Source organism: Oncorhynchus keta, unplaced genomic scaffold, assembly GCF_023373465.1.
Source record: "Oncorhynchus keta strain PuntledgeMale-10-30-2019 unplaced genomic scaffold, Oket_V2 Un_contig_6782_pilon_pilon, whole genome shotgun sequence".
Lineage (NCBI taxonomy): Eukaryota > Metazoa > Chordata > Actinopteri > Salmoniformes > Salmonidae > Oncorhynchus > Oncorhynchus keta.
The window spans coordinates 4,123-27,619 of record NW_026289059.1 but is presented as its reverse complement, the minus strand read 5'-3'; the positions used below and the strand labels follow the sequence as shown (position 1 = coordinate 27,619).

General features: G+C 42.6%; 1 protein-coding gene across 1 annotated transcript in view; it reads left to right on the top strand.

The window, feature by feature from the left end:
• Window positions 1–8,490, top strand: part of jarid2a (jumonji, AT rich interactive domain 2a) — a 57,975-nt gene extending 49,485 nt beyond the window's left edge. Inside the window, exons 3-4 of the mRNA XM_052511414.1 lie at window positions 4,696–4,840; window positions 8,199–8,490. Coding sequence (XP_052367374.1) covers window positions 4,696–4,840; window positions 8,199–8,475 — 422 coding nt within the window. The 3' untranslated portion in view covers window positions 8,476–8,490. The remainder of the gene's footprint in view (window positions 1–4,695; window positions 4,841–8,198) is intronic.
• The last annotated feature ends 15,007 nt before the right edge of the window (window positions 8,491–23,497 follow it).

Here is a 23,497-nt window from a genome sequence, read left to right as displayed (position 1 = left end):
CTCAGAGCCTGGTTCCTCTCTAGGTTTCTTCCTAGGTTCCTGCCTTTCTAGGGAGTTTTTCCCAGCCACCGTGCTTCTACATCTGCATTGCTTGCTGTGTGGTGTTTAAGACCGGGCTTCTACATCTGCATTGCTTGCTGTGTGGTGTTTAAGACCGGGCTTCTACATCTGCATTGCTTGCTGTGTGGTGTTTTAGACTGGGTTTCTACATCTGCATTGCTTGCTGTTTGGTGTTTTAGACGGGGTTTCTACATCTGCATTGCTTGCTGTGTGGTGTTTTAGACTGGGCTTCTACATCTGCATTGCTTGCTGTTTGGTGTTTTAGACGGGGTTTCTACATCTGCATTGCTTGCTGTGTGGTGTTTTAGACTGGGTTTCTACATCTGCATTGCTTGCTGTTTGGTGTTTTAGACTGGGCTTCTACATCTGCATTGCTTGCTGTGTGGTGTTTTAGACTGGGCTTCTACATCTGCATTGCTTGCTGTTTGGTGTTTTAGACTGGGTTTCTACATCTGCATTGCTTGCTGTTTGGTGTTTTAGACTGGGTTTCTACATCTGCATTGCTTGCTGTGTGGTGTTTTAGACTGGGCTTCTACATCTGCATTGCTTGCTGTTGGGTTTTTTAGACGGGGTTTCTACATCTGCATTGCTTGCTGTTTGGTGTTTTATCCTGGGCTTCTACATCTGCATTGCTTGCTGTTTGGTGTTTTAGACTGGGTTTCTACATCTGCATTGCTTGCTGTTTGGTGTTTTAGACTGGGTTTCTACATCTGCATTGCTTGCTGTTTGGTGTTTTAGACTGGGTTTCTACATCTGCATTGCTTGCTGTTTGGTGTTTTAGACTGGGTTTCTACATCTGCATTGCTTGCTGTTTGGTGTTTTAGACTGGGTTTCTACATCTGCATTGCTTGCTGTTTGGTGTTTTAGACTGGGTTTCTACATCTGCATTGCTTGCTGTTTGGTGTTTTAGACTGGGTTTCTACATCTGCATTGCTTGCTGTGTGGTGTTTACATCTGCATTGCTTGCTGTTGGTGTTTTAGACTGGGGTTTCTACATCTGCATTGCTTGCTGTTTGGTGTTTTATCCTGGGCTTCTACATCTGCATTGCTTGCTGTTTGGTGTTTTAGACTGGGTTTCTACATCTGCATTGCTTGCTGTGTGGTGTTTTAGACTGGGCTTCTACATCTGCATTGCTTGCTGTTGGGTTTTTTAGACAGGGTTTCTACATCTGCATTGCTTGCTGTTTGGTGTTTTAGACTGGGCTTCTACATCTGCATTGCTTGCTGTTGGGTTTTTTTCGACTGGGTTTCTACATCTGCATTGCTTGCTGTTGGGTTTTTTTCGACTGGGTTTCTACATCTGCATTGCTTGCTGTTTGGTGTTTTAGACTGGGTTTCTACATCTGCATTGCTTGCTGTTTGGTGTTTTAGACTGGGTTTCTACATCTGCATTGCTTGCTGTGTGGTGTTTTAGACTGGGTTTCTACATCTGCATTGCTTGCTGTTTGGTGTTTTAGACTGGGCTTCTACATCTGCATTGCTTGCTGTTTGGTGTTTTAGACTGGGTTTCTACATCTGCATTGCTTGCTGTTTGGTGTTTTAGACTGGGCTTCTACATCTGCATTGCTTGGTGTTTTAGACTGGGCTTCTACATCTGCATTGCTTGCTGTTTGGTGTTTTAGACTGGGCTTCTGTATAAGCACTTTGTGACATCTGCTGATGTAAAAAAGGGCTTCATAAAGACATTTAATTGATGCCAATCATTTGTTCAGTAACACCAATGAAATGAAACAGACAGAGGAGAGCAGCTTGAACCCTCCACCTTCTGGTCTGAAGCCCAGAGCGCCATTGACTGTGCCACAGAAGCATGCCCCTTTACACCACAGATAGAGGAATATTTGAGACGTCACTACAGACACCCTGGTTCGAATCCAGGCTGTATTACAACCCGGCCGTGATTGGGACCCCCATAGGGCGGCGCACAGCGTCGTCCGTGTTTTCACCAGGCCGTCATTGTAAATAAGAATTTGTTGTTATCTAACTTGCCTAGTTAAATAAAAGTTCAATAAAAATATATATCAAACATAATCAACAAACTGTCAGACATAATAAGCTGATGAACCCTAAATCTCAGTCACTACCGTAATGCAGACATTATTCATCCTCTGGACAAAAGCTGTACAAGATCCCCATTGTCAGTGGTACACTAGTGCCATGCTAATTTCAGTTATTTCTCTAGTTCAATGGGACATTAGGAATATTATAATTCTGCCATGATTACAGTGACTGTCTGTTAGTAAAGTACATTCTGTCTAATAATGTAAGGATAATGTCCCCTTCTGTGGCTTTTACTGTGGACTTCCTGTCTGATTAATTTCTCTCTAATGGGCTCTCCTACGCACGCACGCACGCACGCACGCACGCACGCACGCACGCACGCACGCACGCACGCACGCACGCACGCACACACACACACACACACACACACACACACACACACACACACACACACACACACACACACACACACACACACACACACACACAGACAGACAGACAGAATCAGTCTAATTGTCAATCTTACAGCATTGAAACGCTCTAACATTCAGCTCAGTGTCCCTCAGTTCATTATCAATGGGATCGCAAGCAAATAACCAGCTGTACCTGGTGTTCTGGTACAGGAACGAGCCATTCCCTGACAAATGGCACCCTATGCCCTATATAGTGCGCTACTTTTTACCAGAGACATATTGGCCTTGCACTAAATATGGAATAGGGTGTCATTTGGGACACCGTCCTTTGAGCAGACCAAAGTACAGCAACACCGACGGGCGACTTCTGTTTCTGTGCTCGCTGCATGTATTTATGTCCTCAACAACGATGAACAACGATCAACAACTTAGGTACAAGGGGGGTGCAAAGTACGGCCCACGGGCACTTCAATCTGGCCCCCTTTGTTCTCCACAATTCCGTTGTGTCCAGTTTGGTAGTTACAGTCTTGTCCCATCGCTGCAATTCCCGTACAGTACTCCCGGTAGAGGCGAAGGTCGAGAGCCGTGCGTCCTCCGAAACACGACCCAACCAAGCCGCACTGCTTCTTGACACAATGCCTGCTTAACCCAGAAGCCAGCAGCACCAATGTGACGGAGGAAACACAGTACACCTGGCGACCATGTCAGCGTGCATGTGTCCGGCCCGCCACAGGAGTCAATAGAGCGCGACGGGACAAGGAAATCTCGGCCTGCCAAACCCTCTCCTAACCCGGACGATGCTGGGCCAATTATGCGCCGCCTCATGGGTCTCCCAGTCACGACCGGCCTGGGATTGAACCCGGGTCTGTAGTAATGCCGTAGACTTGGGAGGCCCCCCGCAAATGGATTTGAACAAACAATTGGTCCCCCCCCAAAAATGCGTCCCTCCGTTGAATTTCAAAATCCCGATGTGGCCCTCGAGCCAAAACGTTTGCCAACCCTTGACTTAGAACAATGACAGGGCTTTTGGTTTTGTTCATCTGGGATAGTTTGCTGGCTATAGACAGTATTATTACAGTAGTAAATGGGCTTTTGGTTTTGTTCAACTGGGATAGTTTGCTGGCTATAGACAGTATTATTACAGTAGTAAATGGGCTTTTGGTTTTGTTCAACTGGGATAGTTTGCTGGCTATAGACAGTATTATTACAGTAGTAAATGGGCTTTTGGTTTTGTTCAACTGTGATAGTTTGCTGGCTATAGACAGTATTATTACAGTAGTAAATGGGCTTTTGGTTTTGTTCAACTGTGATAGTTTGCTGGCTATAGACAGTATTATTACAGTAGTAAATGGGCTTTTGGTTTTGTTCAACTGGGATAGTTTGCTGGCTATAGACAGTATTATTACAGTAGTAAATGGGCTTTTGGTTTTGTTCAACTGGGATAGTTTGCTGGCTATATAAAGTATTATTACAGTAGTAAATGGGCTTTTGGTTTTGTTCAACTGGGATAGTTTGCTGGCTATAGACAGTATTATTACAGTAGTAAATGGGCTTTTGGTTTTGTTCAACTGGGATAGTTTGCTGGCTATAGACAGTATTATTACAGTAGTAAATGGGCTTTTGGTTTTGTTCAACTGGGATAGTTTGCTGGCTATAGACAGTATTATTACAGTAGTAAATGGGCTTTTGGTTTTGTTCAACTGGGATAGTTTGCTGGCTATAGACAGTATTATTACAGTAGTAAATGGGCTTTTGGTTTTGTTCAACTGGGATAGTTTGCTGGCTATAGACAGAATTATTACAGTAGTAAATGCATCAGCCAAGTATAGCAAACAAGTGCTTAAAAAGTACATCAGAAATGTTTAATTGGTATTGGTACTGATAAAAAGATATTAAACAATAATCACATTCAGTAACACCATCTGTCTGTTTAGAATGAACAGAAACACATTTGAGAATGTAAAAAAGGCTGTTTTCTTGCCAAGCCAGATTGCTTGATGGTTTGGGATAAAGCTTTTGCGTCATGGAATATAACTTTGCATCGTTACAAAGTGGGAACGGCCGTGTGCGACATGGGATTGAATCCCACCCCTGACACTGTACTCCTTTCTCTTTTTAAAAACAAGTTACATGGCTGAGGGTCGAGCTACTCAATTTGATTGTGCACCTTTGAAATGTCCGTTAGTGTTGATTGTAATTGATTGTGCCTCTCCCTGACCAACAGGCTCTTTCCCACACAGCCACGGCTGCCGGTCAGGACCAGGGGCAGGGATACTGCCAGTCAACGGTAAAGCTGAGTGCTCACGCTGCTCCTCTCAAAGCAACGATGGCAGCAGCGAGTATTCCGGGGACGATCCAGTCAGAAAGAGGTGACCCCTCCCTGTATTTCAATGTGGTTCAACTGTGTTAAAGGGGCAATCTGGGATTGGTCCATATATTTTTGGCCTTACATGAATGATATATATTTTAATCTTTGAATAATATAAAGCTCTCTCTATAAATGTCTCATAAGCTTAGCTCAACAGTCTTACCCTATCAGAACCCCAAATAAAAGCTTGTTTTACTCAGAACAGCAATATGTTATAGTGTTGTGATCTGAGTTTGTACGAGAACAGGAGGATTGGACTGCTGTGGTCTGGGCCCTGTGTTACTGTTTGGACCAGGGAGGCGCTGGTAAGAAGGGACGTTGTGTAGTGTACTGTCCTCCTGCTGTCCACCGGCTGTCTCCTATTGGCAGCCAATCAGACCGGGCTGTGTGACAGCCAACTGTCCTGTTGCTCCACTCTGCCAAGTCCAGATCTAATAAAACAACTACCAATGTTTTTACAACTGTTTTTATCGTATTCAAAAACATCTAAAAGAACAGCCAGTGTTTGTGACAGTCTGTGTTTCTGTGGTGCTGAAAACAAAGCCCACCAAAAGACAGTGTCTGTGACAGTCTGTGTTTCTGTGGTGCTGAAAACAAAGCCCACCAAAAGACAGTGTCTGTGACAGTCTGTGTTTCTGTGGTGCTGAAAACAAAGCCCACCAAAAGACAGTGTCTGTGACAGTCTGTGTTTCTGTGGTGCTGAAAACAAAGCCCACCAAAAGACAGTGTCTGTGACAGTCTGTGTTTCTGTGGTGCTGAAAACAAAGCCCACCAAAAGACAGTGTCTGTGACAGTCTGTGTTTCTGTGGTGCTGAAAACAAAGCCCACCAAAAGACAGTGTCTGTGACAGTCTGTGTTTCTGTGGTGCTGAAAACAAAAGACAGTGTCTGTGTTTCAAATGGCACCCTATTCCCTGCATAGTGCACTACTTTTGACCAGAGCTCTGGGGGTAGTATTGACCTAATTTAGTCAGGAAGGAGATGCTGAGATCACAGAGAGAGAGCTTATCAACTGAAGAGAGAGAGAGAGAGAGCTTATCAACTGAAGAGAGAGAGAGAGAGAGAGCTTATCAACTGAAGAGAGAGAGAGAGAGAGAGAGAGAGAGAGAGAGAGAGAGAGAGAGAGAGAGAGAGAGAGAGAGAGAGAGAGAGAGAGAGAGAGAGAGCTTATCAACTGAAGAGAGAGAGAGAGAGAGAGAGAGAGAGAGAGAGAGAGAGAGCTTATCAACTGAAGAGAGAGAGAGAGAGCTTATCAACTGAAGAGAGAGAGCTTATCAACTGAAGAGAGAGAGAGTGAGCTTATCAACTGAAGAGAGAGAGCTTATCAACTGAAGAGAGAGAGAGAGAGAGAGAGAGAGAGAGAGAGAGCTTATGAACTGAAGAGAGAGAGAGCGAGCTTATCAACTGAAAAGAGGGAGAGCTTATCAAATCAAATCAAAGTTTATTTGTCACGTGCTCTGGATACAACAGGTGTAGTAGACCTTACAGTGAAATGCTGAATACAACAGGTGTAGTAGACCTTACAGTGAAATGCTGAATACAACAGGTGTAGTAGACCTTACAGTGAAATGCTGAATACAACAGGTGTAGTAGACCTCACAGTGAAATGCTGAATACAACAGGTGTAGTAGACCTTACAGTGAAATGCTGAATACAACAGGTGTAGTAGACCTTACAGTGAAATGCTGAATACAACAGGTGTAGTAGACCTTACAGTGATATGCTGAATACAACAGGTGTAGTAGACCTTACAGTGAAATGTTTACTTACAGGCTCTAACCTGCAAAAAGGGTATTAGGTGAACAATAGGTAAGTAAAGAAATTAAACAACAGTAAAAAGACAGGCTATATACAGTAGCGAGGCTATAAAAGTAGTGAGGCTACATACAGACACCGGTTAGTCAACTGAAGAGAGAGAGAGAGAGCTTATCAACTGAAGAGAGAGAGAGCGAGCTTATCAACTGAAGAGAGAGAGTTTATCAACTGAAGAGAGAGAGCGAGCTTATCAACTGAAGAGAGAGAGGGAGAGAGCTTATCAACTGAAGAGTGAGAGATAGCTTATCAACTGAAAGAGAGAGAGCTTATCAACTGAAGAGAGAGAGAGAGAGCTTATCAACTGAGGAAAGAGAGAGCTTATCAACTGAAGAGAGAGAGCGAGATTATCAACTGAAGAGAGAGAGAGCTTATCAACTGAAGAGAGAGAGATTTAGCTTATCAACTGAGAGAGAGAGAGAGATATCTTATCAACAGAGAGAGAGAGCTTATCAACTGAAGAGAGAGAGAGAGAGAGCGAGACAGAGAAGAGAGAGAGAGAGACAGAGAAGAGAGAGAGAGAGAGCTTATCAACTGAAGAGAGAGAGAGCTTATCAACTGAAGAGAGAGAGAGAGAGCTTATCAACTGAAGAGAGAGAGAGAGAGCTTATCAACTGAAGAGAGAGAGAGAGAGCTTATCAACTGAAGAGAGAGAGAGAGCTTATCAACTGAAGAGAGAGAGAGAGCTTATCAACTGAAGAGAGAGAGAGAGCTTATCAACTGAAGAGAGAGAGAGTTTATCAACAGAAGAGAGAGAGAGAGAGAGAGAGAGAGAGAGAGCTTATCACCTGAAGAGAGAGAGAGAGCTTATCACCTGAAGAGAGAGAGAGAGAGCTTATCAACTGAAGAGAGAGAGAGAGCTTATCAACTGAAGAGAGAGAGAGAGCTTATCAACTGAAGAGAGAGAGAGCTTATCAACTGAAGAGAGAGAGAGCTTATCAACTGAAGAGAGAGAGAGTTTATCAACAGAAGAGAGAGAGAGAGAGAGAGAGAGAGCTTATCACCTGAAGAGAGAGAGAGAGAGCTTATCAACTGAAGAGAGAGAGAGAGCTTATCAACTGAAGAGAGAGAGAGAGAGAGAGTTTATCAACTGAAGAGAGAGAGAGCTTATCAACTGAAGAGAGAGAGAGAGCTTATCAACTGAAGAGAGAGAGAGAGCTTATCAACTGAAGAGAGAGAGTTTATCAACAGAAGAGAGAGAGAGAGAGAGAGAGCTTATCACCTGAAGAGAGAGAGAGAGCTTATCAACTGAAGAGAGAGAGAGAGAGCTTATCAACTGAAGAGAGAGAGAGAGAGAGCTTATCAACTGAAGAGAGAGAGAGCTTATCAACTGAAGAGAGAGAGAGAGAGCTTATCAAGGCAGGAATATTCTAATTACTTCCATTTATTGGCCCAATGAATCAGTTGGATATTTGTAATTGGGTAATATTGATATCTGTCTCATCTCTTCTTAACCTGAGTCCCAAATGACACCCTATTCAGTGCACTAGTTTACTACCAGGGCCCATAGAATGTAAATGTAAAAATGTCTCTTCTCTCCCTTGACAGACCACGGCTGCAGGCTCAGAGGAAGTTTGCCCAGTCTCAGCCCAGCTCCCCCAGTGCCACACCGATCAAGCTGTCTGAGACCCTCTTGCCCCCCAGCCCCACCTCTCCCCTCAGCGACCTCACCAGACGCAAGCCCAAGACCGAGGACTTCCTCACCTTCCTCTGTTTACGAGGTGAGTGGCCTGCAACCTTTAGTTTTTATGGAAATTTGATTTATCCAGGAAGTTCCGTAGAGGTCAGAATAGCTCTTTTACAAGGGAGACCTACCACAATATAAAGGGCTTCTGTGTCACGGCTCAGACTAAGACCCAGATACAGACACAAGAGACGGATAGTACGAGTCTCAGAGTTTATTATAGAACAAGGGGCAGCGGAAAGGTAATTCAAGACAGGCAAAGAGTTCTAATCCAAATCAGAGTCAGACAGGTACAGGACAACAGGCATGATCGGGGTCATGACAGGCAGACATGTCAGAACTGGGAAGACTAGGAGAAACAAAAGACTAGAGCACAGGAAAACACAGGGTAAAAAAATAGAGCACATGAAAACACAGGGAACACGCTGGTAGGACTTGACAGGACGAACTGGCAACAGATAAACAGAAAACGCAGCAATAAATACACTGGAGATAATGGAGACTTCCTCGGAGACCTCTGGTAGGGGGTGGAGACCTCCTCAGAGACACCTGGTGGGGGGTGGAGACCTCCTCAGAGACACCTGGTGGGGGGTGGAGACCTCCTCGGAGACCTCTGGTAGGGGGGGTGGAGACCTCCTCGGAGACCTCTGGTAGGGGGTGGAGACCTCCTCGGAGACCTCTGGTAGGGGGTGGAGACCTCCTCGGAGACCGCTGGTAGGGGGTGGAGACCTCGGAGACACCTGGTGGGGGGTGGAGACCTCCTTGGAGACACCTGGTAGGGGGTGGAGACCTCCTCGGAGACACCTGGTAGGGGGTGGAGACCTCCTCGGAGACACCTGGTGGGGGTGGAGACCTCCTCGGAGACACCTGGTAGGGGGTGGAGACCTCCTCGGAGACACCTGGCGGGGGGTGGAGACCTCCTCGGAGACACCTGGCGGGGGGTGGAGACCTCCTCGGAGACACCTGGTAGGGGGTGGAGACCTCCTCGGAGACACCTGGTAGGGGGTGGAGACTCCCTCAGAGACACCTGGTAGGGGGTGGAGACCTCCTCGGAGACACCTAGTAGGGGGTGGAGACCTCCTAAGAGACACCTTGTAGGGGTGGAGATCTCCTCGGAGACACCTGGTAGGGGGTGGAGACCTCCTCGGAGACACCTGGTAGGGGGTGGAGACCTCCTCGGAGACACCTGGTAGGGGGTGGAGACAAGCACAAGACAGGAGAAAAACAGATCAAGGTGTGACACTCTGTGCACGTTCATGTCCAATCCCATTTTACACAAATTAACACATTTGGATTGCAAAGTTCAGTTATGTGTTGAAGTGCTGTGTGTGTGTGTGTGTGTGTGTGTGTGTGTGTGTGTGTGTGTGTGTGTGTGTGTGTGTGTGTGTGTGTGTGTGTGTGTGTGTGTGTTCCCTCATGTACTACTGTGAAGTGGATGGTACAGTTTTAGTCGTGGGCCGACTTGGCAACCTGTTGTGTAAGCTTATTGGTCGAATGCGGAACACGAGCTCACGAGGAAGTAATGCTTCAATGTCATAGGCTAACGCAGTAAGTAGTGCGCTATGTAGGGAATAGGGTGCCACTAGGGACACAGTTCTGGTTTTATGATGGTGTTCCCTTTAAGTGGCCTGTAACTGGGCTAAGTATTTAGAGTGTCTGGTCTGGCTCCAGTCCCAGGGTGGATCTGAATTACAGTCCATTATACTGTGGGTTGGCTTCCTCCTAACCTCAACCTCAACCTCAAACACAAATCTCTTTTCCCCCTGAAAAAGTTAGTGACAGCGTCAGGTTCCAGACAGCCTTGAATATGTCTCAGTGTCTTATCTTATTCATCTAGTGATGAAGGGGTTGGAATAGCCAGTCAAACCAGACAAACACTGAAATTGACATACCAAATCAGAGAATACATTCATGCTGATCTGTGTCTCTATCTCTGTAACTTGTCAGTATAGCAGTGGTGTCAATGGAACAGTATAGTAGTGGTGTCAATGGAACAGTATAGTAGTGGTGTCAATGGAACAGTATAGTAGTGGTGTCAATGGAACAGTATAGTAGTGGTGTCAATGGAACAGTATAGTAGTGGTGTCAATGGAACAGTATAGTAGTGGTGTCAATGGAACAGTATAGTAGTGGTGTCAATGGAACAGTATAGTAGTGGTGTCAATGGAACAGTATAGTAGTGGTGTCAATGGAACAGTATAGTAGTGGAGTGTCAATGGAACAGTATAGTAGTGGTGTCAATGGAACAGTATAGCAGTGGAGTCAATGGAACAGTATTGTAGTGGTGTCAATGGAACAGTATAGTAGTGGTGTCAATGGAACAGTATAGTAGTGGTGTCAATGGAACAGTATAGTAGTGGTGTCAATGGAACAGTATAGTAGTGGTGTCAATGGAACAGTATAGTAGTGGTGTCAATGGAACAGTATAGTAGTGGTGTCAATGGAACAGTATAGTAGTGGTGTCAATGGAACAGTATAGTAGTGGTGTCAATGGAACAGTATAGTAGTGGTGTCAATGGAACAGTATAGTAGTGGAGTGTCAATGGAACAGTATAGTAGTGGTGTCAATGGAACAGTATAGTAGTGGTGTCAATGGAAGAGTATAGCAGTGGTGTCAATGGAACAGTATAGTAGTGGTGTCAATGGAACAGTATAGCAGTGGTGTCAATGGAACAGTATAGTAGTGGAGTGTCAATGGAACAGTATAGTAGTGGTGTCAATGGAACAGTATAGTAGTGGTGTCAATGGAACAGTATAGTAGTGGTGTCAATGGAACAGTATAGTAGTGGTGTCAATGGAACAGTATAGTAGTGGAGTGTCAATGGAACAGTATAGTAGTGGTGTCAATGGAACAGTATAGTAGTGGTGTCAATGGAACAGTATAGTAGTGGTGTCAATGGAACAGTATAGTAGTGGTGTCAATGGAACAGTATAGTAGTGGAGTGTCAATGGAACAGTATAGTAGTGGTGTCAATGGAACAGTATAGTAGTGGTGTCAATGGAACAGTATAGTAGTGGAGTGTCAATGGAACAGTATAGTAGTGGTGTCAATGGAACAGTATAGTAGTGGTGTCAATGGAAGAGTATAGCAGTGGTGTCAATGGAACAGTATAGTAGTGGTGTCAATGGAACAGTATAGCAGTGGTGTCAATGGAACAGTATAGTAGTGGAGTGTCAATGGAACAGTATAGTAGTGGTGTCAATGGAACAGTATAGTAGTGGAGTGTCAATGGAACAGTATAGTAGTGGTGTCAATGGAATAGTATAGTAGTGGTGTCAATGGAACAGTATAGTAGTGGAGTGTCAATGGAACAGTATAGTAGTGGTGTCAATGGAACAGTATAGTAGTGGTGTCAATGGAACAGTATAGTAGTGGTGTCAATGGAACAGTATAGTAGTGGTGTCAATGGAACAGTATAGTAGTGGAGTGTCAATGGAACAGTATAGTAGTGGTGTCAATGGAACAGTATAGTAGTGGTGTCAATGGAACAGTATAGTAGTGGTGTCAATGGAATAGTATAGTAGTGGTGTCAATGGAACAGTATAGTAGTGGTGTCAATGGAACAGTATAGTAGTGGTGTCAATGGAACAGTATAGTAGTGGTGTCAATGGAACAGTATAGTAGTGGTGTCAATGGAACAGTATAGTAGTGGTGTCAATGGAACAGTATAGTAGTGGTGTCAATGGAACAGTATAGTAGTGGTGTCAATGGAACAGTATAGTAGTGGTGTCAATGGAACAGTATAGTAGTGGTGTCAATGGAACAGTATAGTAGTGGTGTCAATGGAACAGTATAGTAGTGGAGTGTCAATGGAACAGTATAGTAGTGGTGTCAATGGAACAGTATAGTAGTGGTGTCAATGGAACAGTATAGTAGTGGAGTGTCAATGGAACAGTATAGTAGTGGTGTCAATGGAACAGTATAGTAGTGGTGTCAATGGAACAGTATAGTAGTGGTGTCAATGGAACAGTATAGTAGTGGTGTCAATGGAACAGTATAGTAGTGGAGTGTCAATGGAACAGTATAGTAGTGGTGTCAATGGAACAGTATAGTAGTGGTGTCAATGGAACAGTATAGTAGTGGTGTCAATGGAACAGTATAGTAGTGGTGTCAATGGAACAGTATAGTAGTGGTGTCAATGGAACAGTATAGTAGTGGTGTCAATGGAACAGTATAGTAGTGGAGTGTCAATGGAACAGTATAGTAGTGGTGTCAATGGAACAGTATAGTAGTGGTGTCAATGGAACAGTATAGTAGTGGTGTCAATGGAATAGTATAGTAGTGGTGTCAATGGAACAGTATAGTAGTGGTGTCAATGGAACAGTATAGTAGTGGTGTCAATGGAACAGTATAGTAGTGGAGTGTCAATGGAACAGTATAGTAGTGGTGTCAATGGAACAGTATAGTAGTGGTGTCAATGGAACAGTATAGTAGTGGTGTCAATGGAACAGTATAGTAGTGGTGTCAATGGAACAGTATAGTAGTGGTGTCAATGGAACAGTATAGTAGTGGTGTCAATGGAACAGTATAGTAGTGGTGTCAATGGAACAGTATAGTAGTGGTGTCAATGGAACAGTATAGTAGTGGTGTCAATGGAACAGTATAGTAGTGGTGTCAATGGAACAGTATAGTAGTGGTGTCAATGGAACAGTATAGTAGTGGTGTCAATGGAACAGTATAGTAGTGGTGTCAATGGAACAGTATAGTAGTGGTGTCAATGGAACAGTATAGCAGTGGTGTCAATGGAACAGTATAGTAGTGGTGTCAATGGAACAGTATAGTAGTGGTGTCAATGGAACAGTATAGTAGTGGTGTCAATGGAACAGTATAGTAGTGGTGTCAATGGAACAGTATAGTAGTGGTGTCAATGGAACAGTATAGTAGTGGTGTCAATGGAACAGTATAGTAGTGGTGTCAATGGAACAGTATAGTAGTGGTGTCAATGGAACAGTATAGTAGTGGTGTCAATGGAACAGTATAGTAGTGGTGTCAATGGAACAGTATAGTAGTGGTGTCAATGGAACAGTATAGTAGTGGTGTCAATGGAACAGTATAGCAGTGGTGTCAATGGAACAGTATAGTAGTGGTGTCAATGGAACAGTATAGTAGTGGTGTCAATGGAACAGTATAGTAGTGGTGTCAATGGAACAGTATAGTAGTGGTGTCAATGGAACAGTATAGTAGTGGTGTCAATGGAACAGTATAGCAGTGGTGTCAATGGAACAGTATAGTAGTGGTGTCAATGTAACAGTATAGTAGTGGAGTGTCAATGGAACAGTATAGTAGTGGTGTCAATGGAACAGTATAGTAGTGGTGTCAATGGAACAGTATTGTAGTGGTGTCAATGGAACAATATAGTAGTGGTGTCAATGGAACAGTATAGTAGTGGTGTCAATGGAACAGTATAGTAGTGGAGTGTCAATGGAACAGTATAGTAGTGGAGTGTCAATGGAACAGTATAGTAGTGGTGTCAATGGAACAGTATAGTAGTGGTGTCAATGGAACAGTATAGTAGTGGTGTCAATGGAACAGTATAGTAGTGGTGTCAATGGAACAGTATAGTAGTGGTGTCAATGGAACAGTATAGTAGTGGTGTCAATGGAACAGTATAGTAGTGGTGTCAATGGAACAGTATAGTAGTGGTGTCAATGGAACAGTATAGTAGTGGTGTCAATGGAACAGTATAGTAGTGGTGTCAATGGAACAGTATAGTAGTGGTGTCAATGGAACAGTATAGTAGTGGTGTCAATGGAACAGTATAGTAGTGGTGTCAATGGAACAGTATAGTAGTGGTGTCAATGGAACAGTATAGGTGGTGTCAATGGAACAGTATAGTAGTGGTGTCAATGGAACAGTATAGTAGTGGTGTCAATGGAACAGTATAGTAGTGGTGTCAATGGAACAGTATAGTAGTGGTGTCAATGGAACAGTATAGTAGTGGTGTCAATGGAACAGTATAGTAGTGGTGTCAATGGAACAGTATAGTAGTGGTGTCAATGGAACAGTATAGTAGTGGTGTCAATGGAACAGTATAGTAGTGGTGTCAATGGAACAGTATAGTAGTGGTGTCAATGGAACAGTATAGTAGTGGTGTCAATGGAACAGTATAGTAGTGGTGTCAATGGAACAGTATAGTAGTGGTGTCAATGGAACAGTATAGTAGTGGTGTCAATGGAACAGTATAGTAGTGGTGTCAATGGAACAGTATAGTAGTGGAACAGTATGTCAATGGAACAGTATAGTAGTGGTGTCAATGGAACAGTATAGTAGTGGTGTCAATGGAACAGTATAGTAGTGGTGTCAATGGAACAGTATGTGGTGTCAATGGAATGGAACAGTATAGTAGTGGAGTGTCAATGGAACAGTATAGTAGTGGTGTCAATGGAACAGTATAGTAGTGGTGTCAATGGAACAGTATAGGAAACAGTATAGTAGTGGTGTCAATGGAACAGTATAGTAGTGGTGTCAATGGAACAGTATAGTAGTGGTGTCAATGGAACAGTATAGTAGTGGTGTCAATGGAACAGTATAGTAGTGGTGTCAATGGAACAGTATAGTAGTGGTGTCAATGGAACAGTATAGTAGTGGTGTCAATGGAACAGTATAGTAGTGGTGTCAATGGAACAGTATAGTAGTGGTGTCAATGGAACAGTATAGTAGTGGTGTCAATGGAACAGTATAGTAGTGGTGTCAATGGAACAGTATAGTAGTGGTGTCAATGGAACAGTATAGTAGTGGTGTCAATGGAACAGTATAGTAGTGGTGTCAATGGAACAGTATAGTAGTGGTGTCAATGGAACAGTATAGTAGTGGTGTCAATGGAACAGTATAGTAGTGGTGTCAATGGAACAGTATAGTAGTGGTGTCAATGGAACAGTATAGTAGTGGTGTCAATGGAACAGTATAGTAGTGGTGTCAATGGAACAGTATAGTAGTGGTGTCAATGGAACAGTATAGTAGTGGTGTCAATGGAACAGTATAGTAGTGGTGTCAATGGAACAGTATAGTAGTGGTGTCAATGGAACAGTATAGTAGTGGTGTCAATGGAACAGTATAGTAGTGGTGTCAATGGAACAGTATAGTAGTGGTGTCAATGGAACAGTATAGTAGTGGTGTCAATGGAACAGTATAGTAGTGGTGTCAATGGAACAGTATAGTAGTGGTGTCAATGGAACAGTATAGTAGTGGTGTCAATGGAACAGTATAGTAGTGGTGTCAATGGAACAGTATAGTAGTGGTGTCAATGGAACAGTATAGTAGTGGTGTCAATGGAACAGTATAGTAGTGGTGTCAATGGAACAGTATAGTAGTGGTGTCAATGGAACAGTATAGTAGTGGTGTCAATGGAACAGTATAGTAGTGGTGTCAATGGAACAGTATAGTAGTGGTGTCAATGGAACAGTATAGTAGTGGGAACAGTATGTCAATGGAACAGTATAGTAGTGGTGTCAATGGAACAGTATAGTAGTGGTGTCAATGGAACAGTATAGTAGTGGTGTCAATGGAACAGTATAGTAGTGGTGTCAATGGAACAGTATAGTAGTGGTGTCAATGGAACAGTATAGTAGTGTCAATGGAACAGTATAGTAGTGGTGTCAATGGAACAGTATAGTAGTGGTGTCAATGGAACAGTATAGTAGTGGTGTCAATGGAACAGTATAGTCAATGGAACAGTATAGTAGTGGTGTCAATGGAACAGTATAGTAGTGGTGTCAATGGAACAGTATAGTAGTGGTGTCAATGGAACAGTATAGTAGTGGTGTCAATGGAACAGTATAGTAGTGGTGTCAATGGAACAGTATAGTAGTGGTGTCAATGGAACAGTATAGTAGTGGTGTCAATGGAACAGTATAGTAGTGGTGTCAATGGAACAGTATAGTAGTGGTGTCAATGGAACAAGTAGTGGTGTCAATGGAACAGTATAGTAGTGGTGTCAATGGAACAGTATAGTAGTGGTGTCAATGGAACAGTATAGTAGTGGTGTCAATGGAACAGTATAGTAGTGGTGTCAATGGAACAGTATAGTAGTGGTGTCAATGGAACAGTATAGTAGTGGTGTCAATGGAACAGTATAGTAGTGGTGTCAATGGAACAGTATAGTAGTGGTGTCAATGGAACAGTATAGTAGTGGTGTCAATGGAACAGTATAGTAGTGGTGTCAATGGAACAGTATAGTAGTGGTGTCAATGGAACAGTATAGTAGTGGTGTCAATGGAACAGTATAGTAGTGGTGTCAATGGAACAGTATAGTAGTGGTGTCAATGGAACAGTATAGTAGTGGTGGAACAGTAATGGAACAGTATAGTAGTGGTGTCAATGGAACAGTATAGTAGTGGTGTCAATGGAACAGTATAGTAGTGGTGTCAATGGAACAGTATAGTAGTGGTGTCAATGGAACAGTATAGTAGTGGTGTCAATGGAACAGTATAGTAGTGGTGTCAATGGAACAGTATAGTAGTGGTGTCAATGGAACAGTATAGTAGTGGTGTCAATGGAACAGTATAGTAGTGGTGTCAATGGAACAGTATAGTAGTGGTGTCAATGGAACAGTATAGTAGTGGTGTCAATGGAACAGTATAGTAGTGGTGTCAATGGAACAGTATAGTAGTGGTGTCAATGGAACAGTATAGTAGTGGAGTGTCAATGGAACAGTATAGTAGTGGTGTCAATGGAACAGTATAGTAGTGGTGTCAATGGAACAGTATAGTAGTGGTGTCAATGGAACAGTATAGTAGTGGTGTCAATGGAACAGTATAGTAGTGGTGTCAATGGAACAGTATAGTAGTGGTGTCAATGGAACAGTATAGTAGTGGTGTCAATGGAACAGTATAGTAGTGGTGTCAATGGAACAGTATAGTAGTGGTGTCAATGGAACAGTATAGTAGTGGTGTCAATGGAACAGTATAGTAGTGGTGTCAATGGAACAGTATAGTAGTGGTGTCAATGGAACAGTATAGTAGTGGTGTCAATGGAACAGTATAGTAGTGGTGTCAATGGAACAGTATAGTAGTGGTGTCAATGGAACAGTATAGTAGTGGTGTCAATGGAACAGTATAGTAGTGGTGTCAATGGAACAGTATAGTAGTGGTGTCAATGGAACAGTATAGTAGTGGTGTCAATGGAACAGTATAGTAGTGGTGGTGGAACAGTATCAATGGAACAGTATAGTAGTGGTGTCAATGGAACAGTATAGTAGTGGTGTCAATGGAACAGTATAGTAGTGGTGTCAATGGAACAGTATAGTAGTGGTGTCAATGGAACAGTATAGTAGTGGTGTCAATGGAACAGTATAGTAGTGGTGTCAATGGAACAGTATAGTAGTGGTGTCAATGGAACAGTATAGTAGTGGTGTCAATGGAACAGTATAGTAGTGGTGTCAATGGAACAGTATAGTGGTGTCAATGGAACAGTGTAGTGGTGTCAATGGAACAGTATAGTAGTGGTGTCAATGGAACAGTATAGTAGTGGTGTCAATGGAACAGTATAGTAGTGGTGTCAATGGAACAGTATAGTAGTGGTGTCAATGGAACAGTATAGTAGTGGTGTCAATGGAACAGTATAGTAGTGGTGTCAATGGAACAGTATAGTAGTGGTGTCAATGGAACAGTATAGTAGTGGTGTCAATGGAACAGTATAGTGGTGTCAATGGAACAGTATAGTAGTGGTGTCAATGGAACAGTATAGCAGTGGTGTCAATGGAACAGTATAGTAGTGGTGTCAATGGAACAGTATAGTAGTGGTGTCAATGGAACAGTATAGTAGTGGTGTCAATGGAACAGTATAGTAGTGGTGTCAATGGAACAGTATAGTAGTGGTGTCAATGGAACAGTATAGTAGTGGTGTCAATGGAACAGTATAGTAGTGGTGTCAATGGAACAGTATAGTAGTGGTGTCAATGGAACAGTATAGTAGTGGTGTCAATGGAACAGTATAGTAGTGGTGTCAATGGAACAGTATAGTAGTGGTGTCAATGGAACAGTATAGTAGTGGTGTCAATGGAACAGTATAGTAGTGGTGTCAATGGAACAGTATAGTAGTGGTGTCAATGGAACAGTATAGTAGTGGAGTGTCAATGGAACAGTATAGTAGTGGTGTCAATGGAACAGTATAGTAGTGGAGTGTCAATGGAACAGTATAGTAGTGGTGTCAATGGAACAGTATAGTAGTGGTGTCAATGGAACAGTATAGTAGTGGTGTCAATGGAACAGTATAGTAGTGGTGTCAATGGAACAGTATAGTAGTGGTGTCAATGGAACAGTATAGTAGTGGTGTCAATGGAACAGTATAGTAGTGGTGTCAATGGAACATTATAGTAGTGGAGTGTCAATGGAACAGTATAGTAGTGGTGTCAATGGAACAGTATAGCAGTGGTGTCAATGGAACAGTATAGTAGTGGTGTCAATGGAACAGTATAGCAGTGGAGTGTCAATGGAACAGTATAGTAGTGGTGTCAATGGAACAGTATAGTAGTGGTGTCAATGGAACAGTATAGTAGTGGTGTCAATGGAACAGTAGAGTAGTGGTGTCAATGGAACAGTATAGTAGTGGTGTCAATGGAACAGTATAGTAGTGGTGTCAATGGAACAGTATAGTAGTGGTGTCAATGGAACAGTATAGTAGTGGTGTCAATGGAACAGTATAGTAGTGGTGTCAATGGAACAGTATAGTAGTGGTGTCAATGGAACAGTATAGTAGTGGTGTCAATGGAACAGTATAGTAGGGGTGTCAATGGAACAGTAGAGTAGTGGTGTCAATGGAACAGTGTAGCAGTGGTGTCAATGGAACAGTATTGTAGTGGTGTCAATGGAACAGTATAGTAGTGGTGTCAATGGAACAGTATAGTAGTGGTGTCAATGGAACAGTATAGTAGTGGTGTCAATGGAACAGTATAGTAGTGGTGTCAATGGAACAGTATAGTAGTGGTGTCAATGGAACAGTATAGTAGTGGTGTCAATGGAACAGTATAGCAGTGGTGTCAATGGAACAGTATAGTAGTGGTGTCAATGGAACAGTATAGCAGTGGTGTCAATGGAACAGTATAGTAGTGGTGTCAATGGAACAGTATAGCAGTGGTGTCAATGGAACAGTATAGTAGTGGTGTCAATGGAACAGTATAGCAGTGGTGTCAATGGAACAGTATAGTAGTGGTGTCAATGGAACAGTATAGTAGTGGTGTCAATGGAACAGTATAGTAGTGGTGTCAATGGAACAGTATAGTAGTGGTGTCAATGTAACAGTATAGTAGTGGAGTGTCAATGGAACAGTATAGTAGTGGTGTCAATGGAACAGTATAGTAGTGGTGTCAATGGAACAGTATTGTAGTGGTGTCAATGGAACAGTATAGTAGTGGTGTCAATGGAACAGTATAGTAGTGGTGTCAATGGAACAGTATAGTAGTGGTGTCAATGGAACAGTATAGTAGTGGTGTCAATGGAACAGTATAGCAGTGGTGTCAATGGAACAGTATAGTAGTGGTGTCAATGGAACAGTATAGTAGTGGAGTGTCAATGGAACAGTATAGTAGTGGTGTCAATGGAACAGTATAGTAGTGGTGTCAATGGAACAGTATAGTAGTGGTGTCAATGGAACAGTATAGCAGTGGTGTCAATGGAACAGTATAGTAGTGGTGTCAATGGAACAGTATAGTAGTGGTGTCAATGGAACAGTATAGTAGTGGTGTCAATGGAACAGTATATCAGTGGTGTCAATGGAACAGTATAGTAGTGGAGTGTCAATGGAACAGTATAGTAGTGGTGTCAATGGAACAGTATAGTAGTGGTGTCAATGGAACAATATAGTAGTGGTGTCAATGGAACAGTATAGTAGTGGTGTCAATGGAACAGTATAGTAGTGGAGTGTCAATGGAACAGTATAGTAGTGGTGTCAATGGAACAGTATAGTAATGGAGTGTCAATGGAACAGTATAGTAGTGGAGTGTCAATGGAACAGTATAGTAGTGGTGTCAATGGAACAGTATAGTAGTGGTGTCAATGGAACAGTATAGTAGTGGTGTCAATGGAACAGTATAGTAGTGGAGTGTCAATGGAACAGTATAGTAGTGGTGTCAATGGAACAGTATAGTAGTGGTGTCAATGGAACAGTATAGTAGTGGTGTCAATGGAACATTATAGTAGTGGAGTGTCAATGGAACAGTATAGTAGTGGAGTGTCAATGGAACAGTATAGTAGTGGTGTCAATGGAATAGTATAGTAGTGGTGTCAATGGAACAGTATAGTAGTGGAGTGTCAATGGAACAGTATAGTAGTGGAGTGTCAATGGAACAGTATAGTAGTGGTGTCAATGGAACAGTATAGTAGTGGTGTCAATGGAACAGTATTGTAGTGGTGTCAATGGAACAGTATAGTAGTGGTGTCAATGGAACAGTATAGTAGTGGTGTCAATGGAACAGTATAGTAGTGGTGTCAATGGAACAGTATAGTAGTGGTGTCAATGGAACAGTATAGCAGTGGTGTCAATGGAACAACAGTATAGTAGTGGTGTCAATGGAACAGTATAGCAGTGGTGTCAATGGAACAGTATAGTAGTGGAGTGTCAATGGAACAGTATAGTAGTGGTGTCAATGGAACAGTATAGTAGTGGTGTCAATGGAACAGTATAGTAGTGGTGTCAATGGAACAGTATAGCAGTGGTGTCAATGGAACAGTATAGTAGTGGTGTCAATGGAACAGTATAGTAGTGGTGTCAATGGAACAGTATAGTAGTGGTGTCAATGGAACAGTATATCAGTGGTGTCAATGGAACAGTATAGTAGTGGAGTGTCAATGGAACAGTATAGTAGTGGTGTCAATGGAACAATATAGTAGTGGTGTCAATGGAACAGTATAGTAGTGGTGTCAATGGAACAGTATAGTAGTGGAGTGTCAATGGAACAGTATAGTAGTGGTGTCAATGGAACAGTATAGTAGTGGAGTGTCAATGGAACAGTATAGTAGTGGAGTGTCAATGGAACAGTATAGTAGTGGTGTCAATGGAACAGTATAGTAGTGGTGTCAATGGAACAGTATAGTAGTGCTGTCAATGGAACAGTATAGTAGTGGAGTGTCAATGGAACAGTATAGTAGTGGTGTCAATGGAACAGTATAGTAGTGGTGTCAATGGAACAGTATAGTAGTGGTGTCAATGGAACATTATAGTAGTGGAGTGTCAATGGAACAGTATAGTAGTGGAGTGTCAATGGAACAGTATAGTAGTGGTGTCAATGGAATAGTATAGTAGTGGTGTCAATGGAACAGTATAGTAGTGGAGTGTCAATGGAACAGTATAGTAGTGGAGTCAATGGAACAGTATAGTAGTGGTGTGTCAATGGAACAGTATAGTAGTGGTGTGTCAATGGAACAGTATAGTAGTGGTGTCAATGGAACAGTATAGTAGTGGTGTCAATGGAACAGTATAGTAGTGGTGTCAATGGAACAGTATAGTAGTGGTGTGTCAATGGAACAGTATAGTAGTGGTGTCAATGGAACAGTATAGTAGTGGTGTCAATGGAACAGTATAGTAGTGGTGTCAATGGAACAGTATAGTAGTGGTGTCAATGGAACAGTATAGTAGTGGTGTGTCAATGGAACAGCAGCAGCACTAGCTGTTGGTTGCGTCCCAAATTGCACCTTATTCCCTATATACTACTTCTGACTAGTGCACTATATAGGGAATAGGGTGCCATTTGGGATATCGTCGTTGTGTTTTAAAGCAGTGCTTTCCAACCGACCAACTGATCTTTCACACAGACATGACTTCATATGCTCATTGGATATCAGTCTAAAAGTCTAGCTGGGAAAAGTAGTCAATTATTTCCAACACGATGAAAGCTCCTTTATTTACATCTATTTAACTTGGAAAGCTGCAGAAAATCCAAGAATGAGCATTTAAATGTTGAGCGTGTCAAGTCAGAATATTAATCAATCTCCATTTGATAGATGTTCAATCAAATACAGTCAGTCAAATGCATAGGCTGCATGTACAGTATTGTGTAGTGATTTTCACTAAGTCATCTACCAAATAACACTGAACATAATCCAGTATTGTGTAGTGATTTCCACTAAATCATCTACCAAATAACACTGACCATAATCCAGTATTGTGTAGTGATTTTCACTAAGTCATCTACCAAATAACACTGAACATAATCCAGGCCTGAGATATTGTGATGTGTACAAACTGACTGTAGGAGAACATAAATGACAGTAGAATCCTGAAGACACCAGAACTCTGTATTCGCTGTATTTAACCTTTATTTAACCAGGCAAGTCAGTTAATAACAAATTATTATTTACAATGACGGCCTCCCCCGGTCAAACCCGGACGATGCTGTGCGCCACCCTGTGGGACTCCCAGTCACAGGCCGGATGTGTCACGGTCGTTGAAATGAGTGGACCAAGATGCAGCGTGGTATGTTTCCATCCTTTTATTTAGAAGAGAAACTTAAAGCACAAAAAACAATAAATCGAATAACCGAAACGTGACGCTTACATGCAGTGCAGAAAGCAACTACACACAAACATAGTCAAGATCCCACAAATACAATGGGGGAAATGGCCACCTAAATATGATCCCCAACCAGAGACAACGATTAACAGCTGCCTCTGATTGGGAACCATATCAGGCCAACATAGATATACAAATTCCCCTAGATAATTGTGACTAAATCACACCCCGACCCAACCAACATAGAGAATAAACAGCTCTCTATGGTCAGGGCGTGACAGGATGTAGGAAATATATATGATTTATCCCCCAGTGTACTCTACTTTCACATCATTGTTGTGAGGAAGAAAAGAATCCATGTCTCTTTATTTATTGACCTATTCTACTAGCTGTCATGAACAACAGAGAGCTATGGCATCCTGTCAACCTGCGCATTGCGCCACCATGAGCAAATAAGCAAATCTCTCTTGTGCAGAAAGAGCATCTTCACACTTGTATAGTCACAGTATACTGTGTAACAAACCCTGCTGTGTATTCATGGAGACAGCAGGCCTGTTATCAGATCTCTAGGCAGCCAGGAAACAGCAGGCCTGTTAGAGGAGCTCTCCTGAGACAGACTGACAAACAGACTGCTGCTGTAAACAAATCAGCCTCTCTCTTCAGCCTGTCTCCCTCTGAGCCCTGGTCAATTAGTGTACCTGACTGACTGACTGACTGACT